A 23174-nucleotide genomic window follows, 5' to 3' on the forward strand; every position below is an offset into this window, starting at 1 on the left:
AATTATATTCCACGTTTGTTCTCTACCTCTTAGACTGTCTCCTCTGTATTTTGTTAAATTGTCAATACTCAAATCTGAGTTAATGTTCTCTTCCTAAGTTTCTTCAGGATATTTCTGTGTCTTTCTGGATAAAGTTATGACTCCTTAGCTTAGTTTATAACGTATGGCATGAACTGGCCTCTCTCTCCCTCTTCAGATGAATTTCCTCTGTTCTCCATGTTATAAGGAGCCTACCCTCACATGTTCTTTCATATGATAGTCCTCCTGATTATAATGCCAATCTCAAGTGGTCAGCAGCCACACGTGGCTACCATGCTGGACAGCACAGAGTACGGAACTTCCATTATTGCATCATAAGCACTCAGTAAATACTTCTTGAATGTAATCATAGCCATTATCTATGATAGGCATTTACCCAGCTTCTGCTTTTATACTTTTGGTGGTAAGGTGTTCCCTGGGTTGTTACGTTACTAACCCAGCCCTGGGTATCTCTTCCTTCTTCTTCTTCTATTCAGCTGGTGCTTGCTTCTCTAAAATGTCTACTAGTTGATCCAAGTACTGCCTCATCCAAAACAGCACCCAGGTTATTAGACTATGGCAGTCATTTCCTCGACACTGCCCCAGATTAAACACATTGCTCACTTGAGCTTTGTAGAACAGGCTCTAGTTTGTCAGTGGTTCTTAGAAATTGTTGACTCCAGTTAAGATGTGGGTATGGTGTGACTGGTGCAGAATTCAGGGCTTTATCAGCTCTCTTTCTGATATGTACATTTCAAGTTGTGCAGCCCTAATTGTTATAAGTTTCAGCATCCGGCACAAAGTTCAGCGAGTAGGCAGTAGCTGGCTGAAAGAATTATTCATTGAATGTATGTTGAATAAGCTTAAGACTTCTAAAGCTTTTTTGGAGGGAGTGTTTTCTGTCACCGAGTTTGTGATCAAGTAAATGCTAATCAGTCTTGTCTGAAATTATTTATTGCCTCACTGCTATTAAGGCACCTCTTTTTTTTTTATAAATTTATTTAATTTATTGTTTTTTGGGGGGCTGTGTTGGGTCTTTGTTGCTGCGCGTGGGCTTTCTCTAGTTGCGGCGAGCAGGGGCTACTCTCCGTTGCGTTGCATGTGCTTCTCATTGCAGTGGCTTCTCTTGTTGCGGAGCATGGGCTCTAGGCGTTGTGTGGGCTTCAGTAGTTGTAGAGCACGGGCTCAGTAGTTGTGGCTCGCAGGCTCTAGAGGGCAGGCTCAGTAGCTGTGGTGCACAGGCTTAGTTGCTCCGTGCCATGTGGGATCTTCCCGGACCAGGGCTCGAACCCGTGTCCCCTGCATTGGCAGGCAGACTCCCAACCACTGCACCACCAGGGAAGCCTCTCTTCTTTTTTTACATCGTAAGAATATTTGATCATTATAGAAAAATTTGAAGACGACGGATCAGCAAAAATAAGAGGAAAAGTAGTTGTCATCACATCATCCATTGAGAGTCACTGTTAACTTTCTGCTGTGTATCCTTTTCCACCGGGCGCACGTTAAAAAAAAAAATGTGTATATTGTGGATTTGTACTGTGCATACAGCTTTGTAATCTTTTTTTTTTACCAATACATCATGTTTGATGACATATTTGTGTTATGAAGTATTCTAGAGCTTAACCTTTTTCAACATCTTATTATGAAAATTTTCAGACTTAGAAAAATCACATTATCCAGTAAATATCTATACTCCCACCGCCATTTCACTATATATGCTTTGTCACTTCTCAATCCATATACCCATCCTTCTATCCTTCTGTCAATTCATGTTATTTTTTTTTGATGAGTTTAAACTTTTTAACAACTCACTAGTATTTCATTGACTGGAAGTAGCTAGATTATCTAACCAATCCTCATTGTTGGATATTTAGGTTATTTTCAGTTTATATTATGGTTCTCTCATTGTTGAGTTTTGAGATTTTGTTACTCAGTGTGGATATAAGCATTTATCAGATATGTGATTTCTCCCAGTCTGTAGCTTGCCCTTTCATTTTCTTAGCAGTGTCTTAAAGCACATATGTCTTTAATTTTGATGAAGTCCAGCTTACCAATACTTTCTTCTATGGATTGTTCTTTGCCTAACTCAAGATCAGAGAGATTTTCTCTTACGTTTTCTTCTAGAGGTTTATAGTTTTATACTTAGTCTATGATCCATTTTATATGGTATGAAGTAAGGGTCTCAGTTCATTTTTTTTGTATGGATCTTCAATTGTTTTGGCACCATTTGTTGGAAAGACTATCCTTTCCCCATTGAGTTGTCATAGCACCTTTGTTAAAAGTCACTTGACTATCTACTCATTCATTTTTAACTTGCTACAGCATATAATAAATCTCTCATTTCTGTTTTATTCTTTTTTACCTCTGTTCCTGATGGCTTCACTCACCAAGCATTTTGGAAACAGTGTACTTCCCATGGTGCCTCTCATCTTGATTGTTGATGCTGGGTGGCAGAGATCTGAGGGCATTGTGAAGAATTGGGAAAATACGGTGGGGGGCCCTGCGTCTTACCCCTTCTCCCTTCCACCAAGGTTGCTTATTTGCCTGGGAAAGTAAGTGATAACTACTGAGTGCCTAATTGGTGAAAATTTCATAAGAACAACGATTGAATAAATGCTTTAACTGTAAAAAAAAAAGAAAATACCATCTAGCATGTACTAGGATATCAGCAAAGCTCAGAAAACTGTCTTAAGACTAAAAGTTAGTTTCTTCCAGTACTCTCTCTTTTGAAGTCAGCTTTCTCTGGGCAGTAATTTAATTGTTTTATAGTTTGTGAAAATGTGATTAAATGTAAAAGTGCAGCTTGGTAAGAAGATCTGAACTCTGTTTCTCAATTAATGTACTCAATAATAAGGATTGCAATAGCTTGTATTAATGAGTGCTCTTCACGTGCCATCACTGTCCTAACCGCTTAACATACATTGTCTCGTTTTATCTTCGCAGTACTCCCAGAAGGTAGGTGCTGTTACTGCTCTCTTTTCATGGCGAGGAGCCTGAGGCACAAAGAGACAAGTGACTTGTCCTTTTGGCTGGAAAGCATGGACGCCAGCGGGTCCCAGGCTTGGGAGTCACAGCACTGTACTGCTCAAAGATTCACAGCACTGGAGTTCCAGATCCTCTGTTTATCTGTGATCCTAGCCTTCAGTTAGTACTTGATATTCCCCGTGTTTGCTATTGCATTCATTTTTTAAATCACTTGTAAATGTAATTGTTTGCCCGAGCGTAGCTCCTTCAGCATTTCTTGTATGGCTAACATAGCTATCTGGCTTCTCGTTGAGAATTTCAAGCTTTGAGGAAGCTGAGAAGCAGAAGGAAAGGACAATTCAGTTTCTTTTGTCAGTTGCTGTTCGTGCCTAAAGGGCAGGTTGATGGCCATCCTGTATCTATTAATCAGCATGTAGGCTCATCCCTTATGTAGTAAAGGTCTGGAGATTGGGGTGTTTTACTGCCACAGTTGAGCATGTGGTATATTCTGAGCGTCCACTTACCAAGACGCATGACTTCGATTCCGAGAGAGGAAAGGATTAGGACAGGGAGGGCATAGGGAGCGAGGATGGAGTAGGGCTGTTGTCACTGGAGATAGGTCTGCGGTCATTCATTTGAGGAAGGCGGTAAAGAGGGCATTGGGCCTGGATCCGGGAGAGCTGGGTTCTGGGCCTGCGCCGCCCGAGCTCCCTGGTGGCCTTGGTGAGTCATTTCCCTCCTCTGAGCCTCATCGTCACCATCGATCTGTTTGTGAAAGGAGGAGACTGAACTAAATGATGTCCAAGGACCCTTCTGGTATGCTAGCCTGTGGTCCTGTGGATCTTTCAGACTCGGGAGGACAGTGTGCTGGCATCCAAAATTAGGGCAGAATAAGTCAACAGGAGGCGTAAACATAAATATCTCTTTCTCGGTTGTTCACCTTAGGGAAAAGTGAGCCTGATGTAAGTAAACTCCAGACTCTGCTCCCTGGTGTCAGCCTCTGGCCCTGCCCTTGATTAAGCAAGGCTAAAGGCACAGCTTTATTTTCCCTCCCCTCTCATCTTTCCCGAAGGGAAGTACAGGGTTGGCCAAAAAGTTCGTTCGGCTTTTTACATAAGCTGGCTCTAGTAGTGCTTAGTTGTCTTTAACGTCATTCGAAACAATTTTGTTAGATCGTATTGTGACAGCAGTCATATCAGCGTGCATTTTTTAAAAACTTACCAAAATTGGTAAATTTTTGTGTAGCCATTTTAGTATTGAAGATGGAAGAAAAGCAACATTTTCGGCATATTATGCTTTACTATTTTAAGAAAGGTAAAAACACAACTGAAATGCAAAGAAGGATTTGAGCAGTGTATGGAAAAGGTGCGACGACTGATCAAACGTGTCAAAAGTGGTTTGCGATGTTCCGTGCTGGAGATTTCTTGCTGGACAGTGCTTCACGGTCGGTAGACCAGTTGAAGTTGCTAGCGATCAAATCGAGACATTAACTGAGAACAATCAACGTTATACCACGTGGGAGATAGCCGCCATACTCAGAATATCCAACACTATGTGCAGTTCCCTGTCTGTTATCAAGCGTGGTTGGCAGTGTAAGGCTTGACTTTGATCGAGGGCACTTTAACCGCTTAGATCCATAGTTTCCCCCCTCTAAAGTCAGCATAATACTCCCTGCCTTGCCCACCATGGCAGATGATTCTTTGGCCGTAGAAGATGGTGTGGAGAACTGCTTTTAAAGGGTTCTGTAGATGTCAGCTGTCATTGAGGTGCTCCACAGTGAGAATATGGGTGTGTCCGTTAGGTAAGGGTTTCAGCTGGAGGCATCTCAGGTGGGTTAGTACTTCCTCTTAAACAGTGGGAAGAAGCAAGAGTTCCCATCTTTCTCATCAGGAGAACAAAACCACAAGCACCCAGCACTTATGCCAGCTCCCTCGTTCTGTGCTGTGCAGTCTTTAGCAACGGGCTGAAATAGACCAGGGTTTCTTGGGAGGCAGTGATTCCAGCCAGATCAAGGCAGACTTTATTTTCGGGTAGACAGGGATTAGGCTATTCTGGGAACGTTCATGAAGGTCAGTAAATTATTACTAATTAATAAAATCTGCATGTTTCTCAGATTTTAAAGGCTGTCCAAGTTTAGTTTATTGGAGCCAAGAGGCTATAAAATAAATTGAACCAAAAAACTCCCATAATAATCATAGTAAGTCTTTCCATTTGTATAGTACCTGGTACTACACAAAAAGCTTCTACATAATTATCACAGCATCCCAAGGGGTAGGTGAATATTATACTCATTTTATAGGTGAAAAACTGAGAAACAACTTGTCCAGTGTCACACGGTTTGTCATTAGCAAACTTGAGACTAGAGGGAAAGAACTCTTTTATTGAACTTTTACTAAATGCAAACTGCTTTCACATTTACTGTCTCATTTAATCCACATAATAGTCTTATGAATTGGTACAATCCCATTTTATAGGTGAGGAAACAGAGGATCAGAGGGGTTAAAAATGAATTGTTCGAGCTTAACAGCTAGAAATTGACAGAACTGATACTTGAATCCAGCTGTTTGGCTCCAAAACTCAGCACTGCTGCACTCTATTGCCTCTCAATTCATCTGTTCCTTCATTCATTCAACAGTGTTCCAGGCCCAGGGTCTCAGGCTCCCCAGCTTGCTCTGTTTCTAATTTGAGATATTGCCTATCACGTGAATTCTATTGGAATAGAGAGCACGTTCATATAGTACACTTATCTGTATGTTGGGAGGGTATATACAAAGCAGTGTTGTTGTTTTTATAAAAACCATACCTATTCATTGCAAAAATTCAGCAGTACGGGCAAGTACAAAAAATAAAGTACAGATGGCCGGGGCATATTCAATCCCCTGGAGATAAACAGTTGTTAGCATTTTGACTAACATGCTTCCGAACATCTCTTTATGCACATATATACACAGATAAAGCATAGTAATAATGAAGCAGCTCTGCTTAAGAGCTGTTTCGTAGTGGCTCCATGTGCATTGCATCATTTGATTCTCACCAAAACCCTATGAGATGACAGTGTTACCCCATTTTGCTCAGAAGGAAACTGATGTTGACAGCAGTGCAGTAATTTGCTCCTTAGTGGTGAGCTCTGTGATCTAAAGACTTAGTCTGTAACTACTGCGCTGTCTTGTATGTGATGTTCAGGCCGACCTGGCTTTACTGCGCTTCCCAGGTACTGCGTTTTTTTATTACAGGTGGAAGGTTCGTGGCAACCCTGCGTCCTGCAAGTCTGTTGGCACCATTTTTCCAACAACATTTGCTCACTCACTTCGTGTCTCTGTGCCACATTTTGGTAATTCTCGCAATATTTCAAACTTTATTATTATTATTATTTTATTTGTTTTGTAATCTGTGATCAGTGATCTTTGTTGTTCCTACTACGACTCGCTGAAGGCTCAGATGATGGTTAGCATTTTTTAGTAATAAAGTGTTTTTTAACTAAAGTATGTACATCTTTTAAACATAATGCTATTGTACACTTAATAGGCTGTAGTGTAAATAGAACTTTTATATTCACTGGGAAACCAAAAAATTTGTGTGATTCATTTTATTGCATTATTGTGGTGATCTGGAGCTGAACCCGCAGTATCTCTGTGGTGTGCCTGTATATGATAGGGCATAAGTGAGAATACACTATAGGCCTTTCTATAACTTGTTTTATTGTTTGATTTCTGGAAGTCTTTATCATACGATAATTCACAGTTGGTAATAATCCTCTAATGTTTTTACTCAACAGTAGTAATGTCTAGGCAGTTAATGTAGATCTATATTTATAATGACTCTGTATATGTACTTTATTTGACCAATCCCTTGTTGAGGATATTTAGTTTATTTCCAGTTTTTTGCTATTTTAAGTTATGCAAGAATTAACATCTTCGTGCCCTTTGGGTTTTAACTTGTTCTGTAGTGATTAAGAGGACAGAATCCCCCCAAGTTGAGAATCGCTGGTGTTAGAGCAGTCAGTAATTCTCCAACTTGACCATGCATCAGACTCCCCTGGAGAGCTTGTTAAAGAATACAGCTTGGGCTTCCCTGGTGGCGCAGTGGTTGAGAATCTGCCTGCCAATGCAGGGGACACGGGTTCGAGCCCTGGTCTGGGAAGATCCCACATGCCGCAGAGCAACTGGGCCCGTGAGCCACAACTACTGAGCCTGCGCGTCTGGAGCCTGTTCTCCGCAACAACAGAGGCCGCGATAGTGAGAGTCTCGCGCACCGTGATGAAGAGTGGCCCCCGCTCGCCACAACTAGAGAAAGCCCTCGCACAGAAACTAAGACCCAACACAGCAAAAATAAATAAATAAATAAATTTATTAAAAAAAAAAAAAAAAAAAAAAAAAAAGAATACAGCTTGCTGGGTTCTATTCTCCCAAAGTCTCTGATTCACTTAGTCTGGGGACAGGGCTGAGAATTTTCCTCTTTGACAAGCTCCCAAGTGATGCTCACACAGCTGGCGAAGGACCCCACTTTGAGAGCCACTGATGTAAAGGAAGAGCACTTAAATTGGAAATCAGAAGACTTCAGTTCTAATTCCAGCTCTGACAGTAATTCTGTGACCCTAAACAGGGTGCTGTGTTTTTCTCTTTCTTTGGTCAAAGTGGGAGGATCGGACTGACATTTTTCTTAGGCCACTTATCATTATCAATGAAAACTATGAAATCCTTCAAAATCCATGTTCTTCTGATGTCATACAGTGGCTCTCAAGGTTTGGTTCATTCACTGCCTGTGTCCTTTTTGCCCTCTTTTTCTTTCTTTTATTCAGTATTTACTGTGAGCCCATGGAAGGTAGTATCGTAGGAGAGTTGAATGGTTTGATAGTGAGGCTTAGAAAATGATCAAGTGCTCATTTTTTTCACGTTAGCAAGAATACATCTTTTAAAAAAGAACTGCAGTTCCAAATTTAGTCAGCTACCTAACAAATCCCAGCTTAGCACTAGCAATCCACAGGAAGGTCTTTAATCAGTTGTCCTCATACCTATTAATTTAAACACCAGGGTTATATGCTGGGTGTCAGAGCTTTTTGTAAGAAGGAATATAAACACCATTGTAAGATTCATGCAAATGGAACTTTTTTGGAAACTAAGAAGCGGTGCTATTTTGGATGAGGAAAAATACTACCCTGTACATTTTAGTAGGAAATCAGAAATAGAGAAAGCCTGATTATCAGAAATAAAACATGAGAAAGAAAAACTAGCTTTTAGAGGGGAAAAAATACATTTCTCTAAAGCAGCACTTTTCAGATTACACTTCTCTTAGACATGTATTCATGCAATTTCTTTGTCATTATCTCTGCTCTCAGAACATGTGTGAAATGAAGGTTTTCCTTTTTAGTGCTTGCAGGTTAGGAAGAGCTTGCATGGCCTGGATTGGTGCCTAGACTTCAGACCTTAGGGAGGACTGCTGGCTTTGAGGGCAGCCTAGGTGCCTTCAGACCTGTGTGGTTTGATTTTACATGTATGCATTTATACCCCTCCTTTACTTCCCTGCCTTCAAAATCAAATATCTTCATCCCTGCCTTGCCAGTAGGTGCTAGAAATTCCCACAGTGTTCATTCATTTGGTCTTTGCTATGATGTGAATGTTCGTGTCCCCCCAGAATCCACGTGTTGTAATCCCTATGTGATGGTGTTAGGAGGTGGGGCCTTTGGGTGATTATGTTACGAGGGTGGAGCCCTCAGAAGTGGGATTAGTGCTTTTGTGAGAGAGACCCCGCAGGGCTCCCTGGTTCTTTCCACCGTGTGAGGACACAGTGAGAGGTCTGTGACCTGGAAGAGGGTCCTCGCCTGACCACGCTGGCACTCTGATCTCGGACCTCCAGCCCCCAGAACTGTAAGAAATAAATTGTTTATAAGCCACGCGGTCCGTTACGCCACAACCCAAACGGACTAAGCCAGTCTCCATTTCTGAAGGCTCCCACTGGAGTAGTCCCCGGAAATTCCCTTCCTTACTTAGCCTCTTAAGAGACACTTAACATGCCAAAGCCTTTGGAATCCATTCATTCTTTCAGTTCCTTAGAGCATTTACTTAATTAATCTGTTCGTTTATTCATTCTAATTTCCTAGCCTCTGTGGAAAATACAGATATGAACAAGACATTCTCTGATTCATTAGATTTCTTCTTTGACTTCATATTATTGTGCAGTTAGTGTGGGTTGGGTTTATATGTGCCTCTCTGTAGTGGGTTTGGTCTGTGACTTCCAAGCACTGTTATATTGGAAAGGAAGGAGTGATAGGGTTGATTTTGTGAAGTTAGGAGATTAGAGTTAATTATGGTAACTGCCTCAGAATAGCCAGAGCCTGGGGGAGGGGGCTCTGTGAATCAGTGCCTATGAATCAGATGTTCCCTTTTTGTCTTTAAGAGACTCACAAGTGTGATAGTTGGAGAGAATTCAGAGAAGCACTGAAGGCTGGAAATTCTGGAAAATAGGGCCCCCCGAATTTCAGATGATTTGACCTAGGAAGACAAAGCAATACTTTAGAATTGACTTCAATTATTTGAAGGATTTCTTTTACAAATTAAGAGGATATAAATGAGGCAGAAGCAAAAAATGGACCAGATAGGAAAGAACTTATCCTTTCCAACCAGTTCATCGGAATTGATAATAAGCTAGGTTTAGATATTTTAGGAAAATTACCTAAAACTTGGAGAAAAGGCAAATTGATTATTATGTGCCCTTCCAGTGTCACTCAAGAGCATTGTCTAGCAAGCCTGTCTAAGGGGTATCTGATATTCTTGGAGTTGATTTACTTTTGTAAAGTTAGATTTTAACTTGTGAAAAATTGATAAGTGACAGGTGATCTTTTTTTGTCCAGTAGAGAGCTAAATGATTTCTGTTTAGTAGAAGAGATAACCTCAAAAGTTATAGTTTAATTGCTCTGTAGGTTATTAACCAGTTTTGTATCTAATTTGGCAAGATTATTACAGCATTCTTTTTTCCACCGAGTTTATATGTTTCTTTCACCACCTTTGAACCAGCTTTGCCATCCTGCTGGTTCCCTCATTAAGGACTTACTTAATACATGAATATTATATATTTGTGTGAGAGTTATGTTTTTAGCTTTTTGAAAATTATACTTTGACAGAAATGAGTGCTTGTGGAGGATATAAGCATCTTAGGTAGCTTACCCAGGAGTGGGGTTTGACTAATTTGACTTCCATGTCCTTTCAGCCCTGAATTCCCACAATTTTGGATGTTTATCTGAATTCTCTTGGTCACTTGGGTAGTAAATTGCATTTATGGATCATCTAATTATCTGACCTGAATGAATACTTAAAATTCCTGCTTTATCAAGATCTCAGATAGCATAAAGTAGAAAAGGATCATTTCTTTTGTTGTTAAGAATAGCACTATTGGGGCTTCCTTGGTGGCGCAGTGGTTAAGAATCTGCCTGCTAATGCAGGGGACACGGGTTCGAGCCCTGGTCCCAGAAGATCCCACATGCTGTGGAGCAACTAAGTCCGTGCACCACAACTACTGAGCCTGCACTCTAGAGCTCGCGAGCCACAACTACTGAGCCCGTGTGCCACAACTACTGAAGCCCACGTGCCTAGAGCCCATGCTCTGCAACAAGAGAAGCCACCACAATGAGAAGCCCCTGCACCGCAACGAAGAGCAGCCCCCGCTCGCCACAACTAGAGAAAGCCCGCGTGCAGCAACAAAGACCCGACGCAGCCAAAAGTAAATAAATAAATAAATAAAATAAATTTATAAGAAAATAATTTTTAAAAAAAGAATAACACTATTATTTATTTATGTAGCACTCACAGTTACAAAACACTGGCACACCTACTGTTGTATCTGACCCTCTTTCTTTGTGAGGGAGCAGGACAGGAATTATTGTCCCCATTTTATAGGTAACTAAGCTGAGCCTCTGGTAAAGTGCCCTTGCCAAAGGGCACTCGGCTGGTGAGGAGTGGAGCTGGGACCACAACCCAGCCCTTCACACTCCAAGCTCATCAGCAGCTGCACGAGGGAAGCAGGGTTCAAGAGGGTCTTGATAAGAACAGTGAGCTGAAGTAGGGAAAAACCGAAGCAACCTAAATGCCCATCGACAGACAAATGGATAAAGAAGATGTGGTACATAGGTACAATGGAATATTACTCAGCCATAAAAAGGAACGAAATTGGGTCATTTGTAGAGATGTGGATGGACCTAGAGACTGTCATACAGAGTAAAGTAAGTCAAAAAGAGAAAAACAAATGTATATTAACGCATACACGTGGAACCTAGAAAAATGGTACAGATGGACTGGTTTGCAAGGGAGAAATAGAGACACAGACACAGAGAACAAATGTATGGACACCAAGGGGGAAAGCGGCAGGGGTGGTGGTGGTGGGATGAATTGGGAGACTGGGATTGACACGTATACGCTAATATGTATTAAATGGATAACTAATAAGAACCTGCTGTATAAAAAAAAATTTTTTCAAAAAATAAAAAGCAACTATAAAATCCTACACCACGGCTCCAGACTCCTTGCGTACTGATTTACCAGTGCTGACTCTCGTACTGTAGTTTTGTTAGTCTGTGTGCTCTGTTCCTAACTGTTGGAGAGACCTGAAATGTGTCTGAATCTTCCTTCACCCTCCCTCCCCTCTCAGGGATAGAGCATTGCTGGACACACAGCAGGTGCCCAGGAAACAGTTCTTGATTGAACGTAGGAATTTGTTTTACGTGCTTTTATATCTTGATTCTCTCTTTATTCCTGGTAAGACTCTCTTGGCAAATTTCTGTCTATCTGGGTGACATTGGAGCAGCTGCACTTGTTCATTCAAAAGGATAATCTGCCCTTTTATTTGATGCTTGCACTGGAAAGAGGACTGCTGACTTAACCCAATTTCATCTTTTTATGAAATCTTCCCTAAATCTACAAACTGCTGATTCGTTAATTCAGCAGATATTTATTGACTATTCTGTGTTCCAGGCCCTGGGGTAGAACGGTAAAGACGAGGCAGGGCCTCCTCTCATGGGACTCCCACTTCCTTTGGCTCATGGTCCTGGTGGTGTCTTAGTATTTCTTTTTTTTTTTTCTTTGGCATGCAGGATCTTAGTTCCCTGACCAGGGATCGAACCCGCACCCCCTGCAGTGGAAGTCTTAGCCGCTGGACTGCCAGGGAAGTCCAGTGTCTTAGTATTTCTGTTGAAATATTTTCAGTCTTTGCCCAGTTTCATGAAACACAACATGAAACAACTGAGTTGTGAAAAAGACTCTCTAAAACATGCCCCCAACCCATCAACTTGTCTCTCATCTGCTGCTGGCCCGGAGTCCACAGCCCACCATCTCTCACCTGCACAGCTGCAGCAGCTTCTCCCACTTCCATTTCCTTCTGAAAATGAAAATCAGGTCATGGTACTCCATTGCTTAAAGCTCTCCAGCGGCTTCCCTGCTGATAAAGCCCTGCTTTCCCCTCTGTCTCCATCCCCCTCTACTCGCTCCTTCTCTGTTCCAGCCACACTGTGTGAAAGGGCAGAAGCTAAGCTAGTTTCCTCCTACCTCGGGCCTCTGTACCAGCTATGTTGTCTGCCCACACTGATCTTCCCCTGGTATTTGCACAACTGTCCCTACTTGTCATTCACATCTCAGCTTAAATATCCCTACCTGAGAGGGGCCTTTCCTGTCACCTCTTTTGAGTTCAGTAGCTCCTCCCCCATCACTCTGGTACTTTGCCCTATTTTATCATCTTTTTCTTATTTATTATCTTACTTCCTTCATTAGGATATGAAACTGAGGGCTTTAGCTTTTCACACAGAAATTTGTTGAGGGAATGCAAGGATAGTTTTCAGTAACCTGGTACAGATACTTAGAGAGTGCTTCTTGGGTGAGAGGGATTGATGTAGACAGGAATGAAGAAGTAATTACCAATAAACTACTTTTGAACAGTGGTAGACTGAAAAATGGATTGTGATTGTGTTTGAATGATTTTTTTGGATAGCTTTTACTTTAAATAGGATTCTCAAAATGGAGGTAAGGGATGTCTTTAGAACTTTTGTTTTGAAGTTAAATGTCACTGTAGGAGTTCAGGTGACATGTAATTTGGGGGGAGGAGTTATTGGAGGAGGACTCACACGTTCTCTGTGCTTTCAATGAGGTGGGGGTTTTGTGTGGTTTAAATTTTTGGAAGGTTAATTCAACTGAAATAAAAGCACGTTCAGTGCATTCAGCACCTCTCTGACCAAAGAAATCTGCGCCTAAGATTGTGCTCTGCCTTGTGAAGGCTTAGAAAGGACTGAAAACAAAGGTCACTGCTAGTGGGCTCCCCACCAATTCAAAATAGGAGAGTTCAGAGACGGTGGCTCCATATTGTGATGGATTTCTCTTGAAGCTATATTTGCATCGCAAGCATGTCGTTTCACCTGGAATGTCTGTACATTTCTCTTTTTTTAATATTTATTTATTTGGCCGCACCGGGTCTTAGTTGCGGCGTGCGGGGTCTTTAGTTGCGGCGTGCGGGATCTAGTTCCCCAACCAGGGATCGAACCTGGGCCCCCTGCATTGGGAGCACGGAGTCTTAAGCACTGGACCACCAGGGAAGTCCCTGTCCATACATTTCTGACGGAGGTTGTGAGGAGCTAAACTCCCCAGGTCTCCTGTCACCAGCCCCCTTAGCCCCTGTCCCCAGTGACTCTCACCTGGTCAGAGGCCTAAGACACGTGATGGACAGAGATTACTCCTCAGTACAAGACTTTTGTACAGTATGTGAGATTTTTTAAAAAATAGCTGTTGATTGTCATAGGAATTGCTGAGTTTTAGAGCTTATTGTAGGCTGGCTTTGGTCAGGAGGGGGCTCGATGGGATTTTGCAACATGCAGTAATATTAGCTACCATGGCGTGCGGTTAACGTGTGCCAGCACTTCCTCTCCCCAGCATCCCACACACACGCTGTCATCCCCGTTCTCAGATTAGAGACTGAGGCTTAGACGGGAGAGAGTTTTCCCAAGGCTTCTCAGGCAGGTAGTAGTAGAACTGGGTTCAGAACCCCCCTCTCCATAGCCTCTGTGGAGAGGAAGGGGGGAGACCCCTGCGTCCGGGTCCCGGGTTGGCAGGGTGGGAAGTGGGTGGAGGAGGGAAGGCCCGGCTGGGTTGCCGAGACTCCATTCTGCAGGCAGTGAGGAGGAGTTGGGGGTTTTCACTGGGAGGTGCTGGGGTGGGTGACTGTGCAGGAAGGGGTCAGACGGCAGGGTGGTCAGGAGCTGGGGTGAGACCAGGAAGGCCACTGAGCACACTCTCGAGCGTCTCTTGTCATGCCCATCCCCCTGCTCAGTGGAACAGCTGCGGCCAGGCCGTGAGGACAGAGTCGGATTTTCAGTCTTGTCTGTAGCTCGTCTCCCTTTATGTTCCCTCCTGCTTGGCCTGTACGCAGCACAGCCGCAAGTGTACAGGCCCGTGCGTGTCAGAGCGTTCCTGCTCACGTGATGGGAATGCTAGTCTCTGCTCAGATGCCCAGTCTTTGTTTTTTTTTTTTTTTTTTTATTTTTACAAGAGATAAATAGACTGACACCAAGCATTGTACATGGATGACCACAACAAAAGCAACAATGATTGCAATTACCAAACATGAAACACACTCATACTATGTCATAATATTGCCAGTCTTTGTTTTGTTGCACATACATCATGGCTGTGCAAACCTAAAAACCTAACAACCTAAAAAAGTGGCAGAGGAAACATTGGTTGTGATGCCTCAAACCCATGGGACCTCAGGACCTGAAACTCATAGATTGTCAGTCTCTAAAGGAGCTATGATGAGGATTCAGTGCCAAGAATTAAATCATAACTTCACTTTCTTGGGAAATTGACCATTTCATGTGGAAAGCCATGTTGCTGGCAAGCTGAACATGTGCACGTTAAGCTAAGGACACCAGTTTCAAACATCCTTCTCATGTGGCTTTCCGAGATTGTCCCAGGCCTGGGGACACCTCCTGTCACCCGCCGTGCTTCTGCTCCGTTATCCCCACGCCTGTTTCTCTGCGGAAGCCTCGGGCAGCCCGCACGGCCAGTACAGGCAGCAGGTCAGTGCTCTGATGGCACAGCCGGGCCCAGTCAGGAGGCTTCTGTTCATAGGATGAGACCGGGAAGAGGAAGTGAGTCCAGAGTGACAAGGGTGAGCGTGATGACGTGTAGCTCAGAGAGCCCCCAAAAGGTCAGCGCTGATGGGGCTGCCAGGTCATCTAGGCCTCATGTTTCCAGGCTGACTCTGGGCCTGACCCTGGTGGAGGGAGGGGAAAGCCCGGTAGCAGGTAGTCTGGGGGTCTTCCATTTTTATCAGGTTTGCGTTCATATCAGTTTCATGTTCCAAGTAAGTGGCATTTAAAAAAACAAAAGCCTAAAAAATTACTGTCTGGTTATTCCTTCGTGTTACAAAGGGAACATAAGTCCCAGAGTAGGAGCGTGCTTTGTCTGAGCCTTGAGTCGCTGGTGGATGGCCTGGGATAACTCTTTTTTAAAGCATTGTGTGGTCACAGAAGTGCCATTTGGAGAGGAGTGGAGTAGTCAGGAGTCCCTGTTCCTGACACTTTGGTGTTATCAGTTATCAAGTCAGGTGCGACTGCCCAGCCTTTGAAGCACACTCCTTCCCAGTCTGGCCCGAAGGCCATGTCAACTCAGGTTTTCCTACTTCCTGGGGCAGCTGAACCACTTTTTCAGCCCTTAGCAGTCTCTTGTCTGGCTGTGAGATCTGGGGATTAGCCAGGGCCAGCTGGATGAAGGAACTTCAAAGGTTTGCCATGTCCCAGCCCTGTCTCAGGGCCACGGCTGCCTGACAGTCTGTGGAATAAGTCCTCTTAGGGAGGTAGCCTGAGGCAGTCGGATCTGTGGTGTTGGGACCCCAAGCGGGCACAGGGGTTAAAAACGTTGGCATTAAACCTACCCAGGTGCAGAAGGGACTTCCCTGGTGGTCCCGTGGTTAAGACTCCATGCTCCCAATGCAGGGGACCTGGGTTTGATCCCTGGTCAGGGAACTAGATCCTGCATGCATGCCACAACTAAAAATCCCTCATGCCGCAACTAAGACCCGGCACAGCCAAATAAATAAATAAATAAACCTACCCGGGGGCAAGTCATTGCTCTACCACTTCATAGCAATATGATCTTGGGCAAGTTACTTAACCACTGTGGCCTCTGTTCTCTTATTAGTAAATTGGGGAATCTCATAAAATTATGTCTCAAATACAGTTGGTGCTAGGATTTGGCGATTTTTCACCATTTCTATCAACTCTACTAGGACCTTAAAAGAATTGCCCTGAAAGGTATAACCAGCTCTCCAAGAGGAGATTCTTGAGTCACCGGTGGAAACCAGGCGTGAAGTCCAAAGGTTCTCTAACCCACCAGGCCTCATCACCATGCTGGACCTTCCTGGTGGCCATGGTAGAGCACATCTGGCAGTTTCCACCATGCCAAGTGTCTGGGAGTTAAGGCCCCTGCTGCTCCCCCCATACCTTGCAAAGAGTACCAGGAATGTAGGTTTTGACCTTTAGACCAACCAACAGATCCATCAAGTCATCGTGGGGTGTCTGCTGTTTCCTACCCCCGCCCTCAAGGGTGGGAAGGATGGGCAGTGGGTGCTCGGTCTGGTGTCTCCTTTCCCTCTAGAAGCTTGCTCCTACCCCTATCTATCTGTGACTCTAACCAGGTAGTTGAATAAATTAAAACATCATATCATTTTATTTGGTATGGGTAAATTGTTCTTCCTAAGACTTGGGTAAACTCTACTGCTTTTTTTTTTTTTTTTTTTTAAGGACTTAGGACAGTGATTTTATCTACATATCCATTTATCTTATATTCCTGTCCTGAGAATCACAGGACAGAAATACCTTGCCCCTCTTCCCCCTGGGAAAAAAACTTAAATGAGCTCCTAGTGAAGAGACAGAACTTCAGTGACAGGGTGGCCTCACATAAAGAAGAGCCATCCAGCTGTCAGCACCGTCAGCGAGAGACCACCTTGTGAAGTAATGAAGACAACGAAGAACATCTCTGTAACTTTACATGCCTGTAAAGAACTTCCACAAGTCCTGCCGTGTTGGGTCCTTGCCCCCATCCTGTGACAGAGGCCTGGGCAGGATCCGCATTCTTCCGGTTTTACATACAGGGAGTCTCAGGCTGCCAGTGATCACAGAGTTAGTAAAGTGGCAGATCTGGAACTTAAACTTGGGTTATTTAGTGACTCTGCCTCTCCTGCGTTTTCTGATCTATCACAGCGCTGCCAAGAAGCTGCCATCACTGGAGGGTCTCGGCAGAGGCTGTCAGGAATACTGTGGAAGGCATCTGGGTCGGCTTAGTTGACAATTGCTGTGTGGCTTGAGGGACAGAGAATTCCCCAGAGTATCCTGCTCACCAGTCAGTCGCCTCAGTTGGCCGTCATCACTTCATTTCTTTAACGAGGAGCACCTTTGTGTGAATACACACACGCCCTAGCTTGCTTTTCGCCCTGATAGAAAGCTGAGGAGGTTCGCCCAGCAAACCTCTACTGAGTAACTCCTCCTGTCAAGCTCTCTGCCGGGCCCTGGGAATACGGAGATTAACCTCACACAGACCCCGCTCAAGGGCCTCATAGATGTGGGGTGGGCAGGATGCTGTAAGGCAGCGCAGCTGACAGCAGAGAGCAGCTGACAGTCCTGGGGGTGGTTCAGGCTCCTGGGGAAGGAGCAGCGAGGGAACAACGTGGGCCACGTGGAAGGGTGCAGGCCATGTGGGGAGCAAGAAATAATCTGGGCTGGTTGGCCTGGGGACCAGAGGACAGAGGGCCTGGCTTATTTTGGGAACTGGGAGCGTCTAGCTGAATTTTGGGGTTTGTGAAAAGTATTAATGGAAGAAAGTTGGAGAAATAAGACTTTGTGTGTTGCGCTGAGACATTTTTACTTAATCCCGTGACCACCGAGGAACTAAGGGTTAAAATAGGCGGACATCAAAATCAGACTAAGAAAAATTGTTCTGGCAGATTGTTAGAGAAGGGACGGAACAAGGAAGACCAGTTACTAATGCGAGAGACTAAGAGGGAAATGCTGAAGGCGAGAGCTGAGGCAGTGGGTCTGGGAGTGGGGAAGGGTCGGATTCAAAGAAACCTTCCTGAGGTAGAATCAGAGTTAGTGACTGGTGTGAGGGAGAGAAGAAAAGTCAAGAGTGACTCATGGGTTTTTATTTGAGATCCGCCTCCCTTATTTTATAAAGATTTGCAATCCAGATGCTGTCAGCTCTCCTTAATGGCAACTTTAGGAGCACAGCCTCAGCACCCTTGCCAGATCTCGCCAGCTCGGGCTTTACAAACAGGCAAACATTCCTCTTTTTTTGGCTGACGTCTCGTTTCCTTTTTCTTAACTTCTGTTCTGAAATTGTTACAGCAGTTTTTGTACTTCAAGGAATTGGAGCTTGGTACATATTAGATACTCAATAAATGAATAATCAGATAAATGAGGTCACGCATCCTGGTTGACCTACAAGGTGATGTTCGTGGTAAAGTGCTGGGCATGAAACGTGAATTCTGTCATTCCAGAGCAGCTTGTGCATTTGTGCTAAAATAATGTTTGATAGTGGAAGGGTAAAATACAGAATTCTGAAGAATTTCCGGTAACACGCAGCCCGGTGTCGGTCTCCTCTGCGTTCGCTGCCCACGGCGGTCATCGTACCTGACCCTGAGCACAGCGGTGGCCGCGGGAGGGTGAGGTGACCCGGCAGAGCGCGGGGGAACAGATTGCGCTCTCGTGCCTTTACGCTCTTGCCCCCCACCCCATCCCCCGTACGGTTCGGTGGGGGCGTGTGTTGTGTGATTTCCCCAGGATCCCAGGCGTGCCTGGGGTTCCACTTCTTGCCCAGGACTGACCCAGCTCCCAGCGTGGAGCCTCGGCATTCGCTGCGTTAATCAGACTCACTGGAATGATCACGTGGTCCTCTAGCTGCCTGCTCGTCAGCAGCTGGCTGAGCTGGAGGCTGCAGGCCCGTCTGCAGAAAGCCTTCTACTTCAGAATATGGGGGGTTGGGGGGTGCAGACCCCGCCTCTTTCTTCTGCACTTTGCACCATCTGACTGACTCAATGGTTGTCCTCCGAACCAGGAAGGCTACCAGACAATATAAGGAGATTGTCTCTGACTAGGTCATGTTTGCATTTGAAGAATTCAGGTATGTTCTGGGTTTTCTACATCAGTCTGCCGCTGGGGTTTTGTTCTCGCTAGGTTTTTGCTGTGTAATGACAGCTTAGGCTCTGGCTGGTTCTCACAAAAGAAGGGTTCTTTTCTGTGGCGGGGTTTCTCCCGGTCACGGGGGTGGGAGGCGCGGAGGTGGTACCGGTCCAGGCTGTTTACTGCAGGACAGATGCAGCGTGGGTAATTGGTTTGATCGTGTGTGAATGTGCCGAGGACCGCACCTTGTGCCTCATCTGAGCTGTGCTGTTGCTGGTGTAGAGGTATGAATACAGAATAGGAACTGCTTATCCAGAAGGAGTCTCTTGCTGCCTTTTGTTTTTCTTCCTTTGTCAAACTCACGGAGCCTGACTGCTCTTTTAAAAAACGCTGATTGTAGCGGTGAAGGCGAAAATCCTGCAAGTCTGTCTGCTTAGTCGAGATTTGATCTTGGCTCTGATTTTGCTCGTGGTGAATGGTGATCTCGCGGCTGGGCAATTTTCTGGGAAGTACCCTCATGATGTTTTGTTAACAGGGTCCTTCTTTGCTTTCGTCAGCTTTTCAGCTGCTGTAATTATTAATGCTCCAGATTAGAGTCTTTTGTGAATCTTATGCCTTCTCTTTCCTCCATCGCTCCTCCCTGGGTATGAATGTGGGGAGGGGTGCTCCAGGAGAGATAGTCTCTAAGAAATGAAAATATAGGAGGTGGGATGGGAGGGTTACCGGCTCATTCTCGTGCAGGTCTCCCCCTCTTCGGAGCATATGGAAGACAGTGTGTCTGTTTCAAACCTCTGACAGCTTCTCATTTCTCAGATGGAATTTCTGTGTATTTTAGAACTGAACGTAAATACCATATTGATGGGCGAAGAAGTGATTGTGTGGGAACCTCCACAGGCCTTTTTCATTCCCTCCAAATGTTGCTGCAGTAGACATTAAAATGATAATAGAATTAACCACCTTTCATTACTTGTAAGAGGAAACTAGAGACCTTTTGATCAAAATCAAGGGAGAGGATGAGAGCATTATCAGCTTTCCACAAAGAAAAGCAGGGCTACGGAGGTTGTTCCCTCCCTTTCTATAAACTTGGGGCTTTGGATCCAGGAAGTTATCCTTTGTTTAAGAGCGTGCCTCTGCATTATTTCTAATGGACTGGGTTTGTGAAAAGAACATTCTTTCCACGTGGCCACATGCTCTGATGACATGGGGTGACACCGTGACCAGAACTTACAGTTTTATGATAGCTCCATTAGATAACTAACAACAATTTATTTAATGCCTGGCATGTAACAGTAGATAGGTCCTTAGGGAATGAATCGTTAAGTCCTGGGTTCTAATCCGAGTTTCAAAATTGGCTTTCCTGATCCTTGTGAGAGTTACGGAAGAGCTTTGTAAATCGTAGAAAGTAGTACAGTGGTGAGGCTCATATTTTATTGCTAGCATTCGTTTGAGATGGAGTAAGTCTTGGCTTCTGCCTTGAACAAGCTTGGAGCCTTTCGTTGCATTTTGTAGTCAGTGGGGAGGGATGCGTATCAACAAACCCACTCCCACCGTGGCGGCTCCTAGTTCAGGAGCCAAGAGCTGGGTCTGATGAGGCGGAAGGGGGTTGAGTTAAAGGCCACTGCTCTGCTGAGCTGAGAAAGTGGGAAAGTAGAGCAGAAAGGGGAAGTCTGTTACGCTTCAAGTTTCTGCCTAAGCTGGCCCTGAAGAATTTTGCTGAGTATGATTGCATTTTATGACGGCTGCACGGGGCCAGACAGGTGGCTTTCTTCTTTAGTCATGGGGCTTATGCGCATGGGGGCCAGGGGATTGTGGTGGGGCAACACGGCGCTCGAGAGGAGCTTAGCTTTTTAGTTTAGGTCAGGTTGGTCCTCAAGCTATAGCACGCAGCAGAATCACCTGGAGGGCTCATGAAAACCCACCCCCAGAGTTTCAGATCTAGCAGGTCTGGGATGGGGCTTCAGGATCTGTGTGTCCGATAAGTTCCCAGGTTTTCTGATGCTGCAGTTCTGGGGACCAGACTTTGAGAACCATTGGCTTGGGGAAAGCAGACGTTGTCGTTGTTGTCGTTGAGGTGGGAAGTCTGAGGCAGAGGCAAGGAGGGAGGTACAGGTAGGAGCCAGAAGCAGCAGTTCAGGTACGGGCAGGTGGGCCAAGGCGGGGGTGGAGGCATGAGGGGGGCACGCTCCTGGGGCGGCGGTGGAAGGGACACTGGGGCGAGAGCCAGGGAACTTGCTTTATAAGCCTTGTTCTGCCGTGTGCTCCTTTGTGGGCTTGGCCAGCCTATTCATCGTTCTTAAGTCTCAATTTTCTCAGCTGAAAATGGGGATAGTTGTTCTTGCCGAGAAAGTCTATAATACTGTTAGAATTAAATGAGATAACATAAACTTACTTTATAAATTATAGCACTCTTTCCACATGAGAATAAAGGGAGGAGAGGACCCTGAGGGTCTCCATCAGGTTATCTGTGGACACAGCCCTCCGTACACACACCCAACTCCAAGAGCGCGAGGGCCACGTTCATTTTAAAAGGAAGTCTGATTGACAGACACGTTTACCTGCCGTTACTCCCTATTGGACTCTGAGTTCCAATGTGGTCTGTCAATCCTGTCTGTTTTTAACTTTTGTTTCCTTAGTGCCTAAAACCGCTTGACACACAGTAAGGCCTTAGTAAGTGGCGGACGCAGTTCATTTTCACGAGGACTTAATAAGGAAGAAAAAGCAAGCAAGCTCTCTGGCTTAGCTCGGCGCAGGCCTGGGATGGTGCCATGGTGCCCTCTGAGCGTGCGGGTCCAGAAGAGCATGTCGAAAAGCTGACATCTGACCTCCTGAGAAAAATGCAAAGTGTCCTCAGCACAGCCCCGTTGCAGGAGTGCCAGAGAACTTCAACCACATTTCATAAGGAATCTCCACGATGCTGTCACTCTAGAATGGGCTGCTGATGGTCATGACTCGCGGGGGCCCAGCGCCCGAGCCTAGAGAGCTGCAGAGTCCCGAGAGCTTGAGAGGCCGGGCCAGCATTTTCCAGCTGGTTAGGGGGTTTCTGCCTTCCACTGATTGCAAGACTGTGTTGTCCTAACACCAGGCCAGCTGTTCTAGCTGGCTGTGCTAGGAGACACACTGCATTTGTGTTTTTCCTTTAAAAAAAAAAAAAACTTCTTAGGCAAGATGTGTGCTGAACTGATAGTTTAAGTCAACATTTACCTGTTACTGCACACCACAGAGGCTGTCCTCTGAGCCCTGCTGGAGACAGCTTTGTGGAATCCTGTCTAGTTTTTCTTCCACCTCTAGACCCAGAATAATGACTGCATCCCCTTACCGACCCTGGAATAAAGAGTTTGAAAAGTGATTTTCGGCTTCATAATCCCTCAAGTGAGAATGGAACCCGAATCAGAAACCGCTGTTTCTCACAATTCCTGCCACTTATTCTGATTTATTTCCAGAAGGAATGTGGTATACCAACTCCAGGATTTAAAATCCACAGTTGGAATGTGTCCATCACATAAAAATGGGAAGTTACTACTTTGGGTCTGTTTTGTTTTATTTTACTTTTAAGTAAAACATTATTATGGAAGGATTGGATTCAAATTCAAACTAGCTCTTTATTAATTTAAATTTATGTCTGGTCTTGGGAAGTGTTAGCACTTTTCTTGCCCTTTCCCTGGAGTATTGAAACGAGTTAAAATGAGTGGCATCAGGGAAGACCTGAAGTTCGCAAACGAGGAGAGCCCCACCACCCCTTTCGAGTGTCCAGAGCCCAAGCCAGCTTAGTCCCTCTCGTTTCCCAGGGTCCTGTAATCCCTTGAAGAAACAGATATTTAGGTACAGTGACTTTCACACTGTGGTGAGGAAATAAATCTCAGATCAACAGGAGATGGAAACTGGGCTGGGCAGGGAAAGGGAAGGTACAGAAACTTGATCACTGAGTACCTACTATGTACCAGACACTGCTAGCTGCTTTGCCCCTGGTCACTTTAACCCACATAAAAATGAAAACAGGCTCAGAGACATGGGACTGTCCCAAAACCTCCACTCCATAAATAATGTTAAG

General features: G+C 44.8%; 1 protein-coding gene across 4 annotated transcripts in view; it reads left to right on the forward strand.

The window, feature by feature from the left end:
• EVL (Enah/Vasp-like) overlaps positions 1-23174 on the forward strand; it is a 157529-nt gene that overhangs the window by 19756 nt on the left and 114599 nt on the right. The window contains exon 1 of one of the 4 annotated variants that reach the window (XM_061181248.1): positions 18928-19127. The exons of 1 other annotated variant lie outside the window; for it this stretch is intronic. In XM_061181248.1, coding sequence (XP_061037231.1) covers positions 19105-19127 — 23 coding nt within the window. In that variant the 5' untranslated portion in view covers positions 18928-19104. Of the gene's footprint in view, positions 1-18927; positions 19128-23174 lie in introns of those variants that run through there. 2 more of the 4 variants (XM_061181247.1, XM_061181245.1) reach the window with 2 other exon arrangements.

The sequence above is a fragment of the Eubalaena glacialis genome, chromosome 2, assembly GCF_028564815.1.
Source record: "Eubalaena glacialis isolate mEubGla1 chromosome 2, mEubGla1.1.hap2.+ XY, whole genome shotgun sequence".
Taxonomy (NCBI): domain Eukaryota; kingdom Metazoa; phylum Chordata; class Mammalia; order Artiodactyla; family Balaenidae; genus Eubalaena; species Eubalaena glacialis.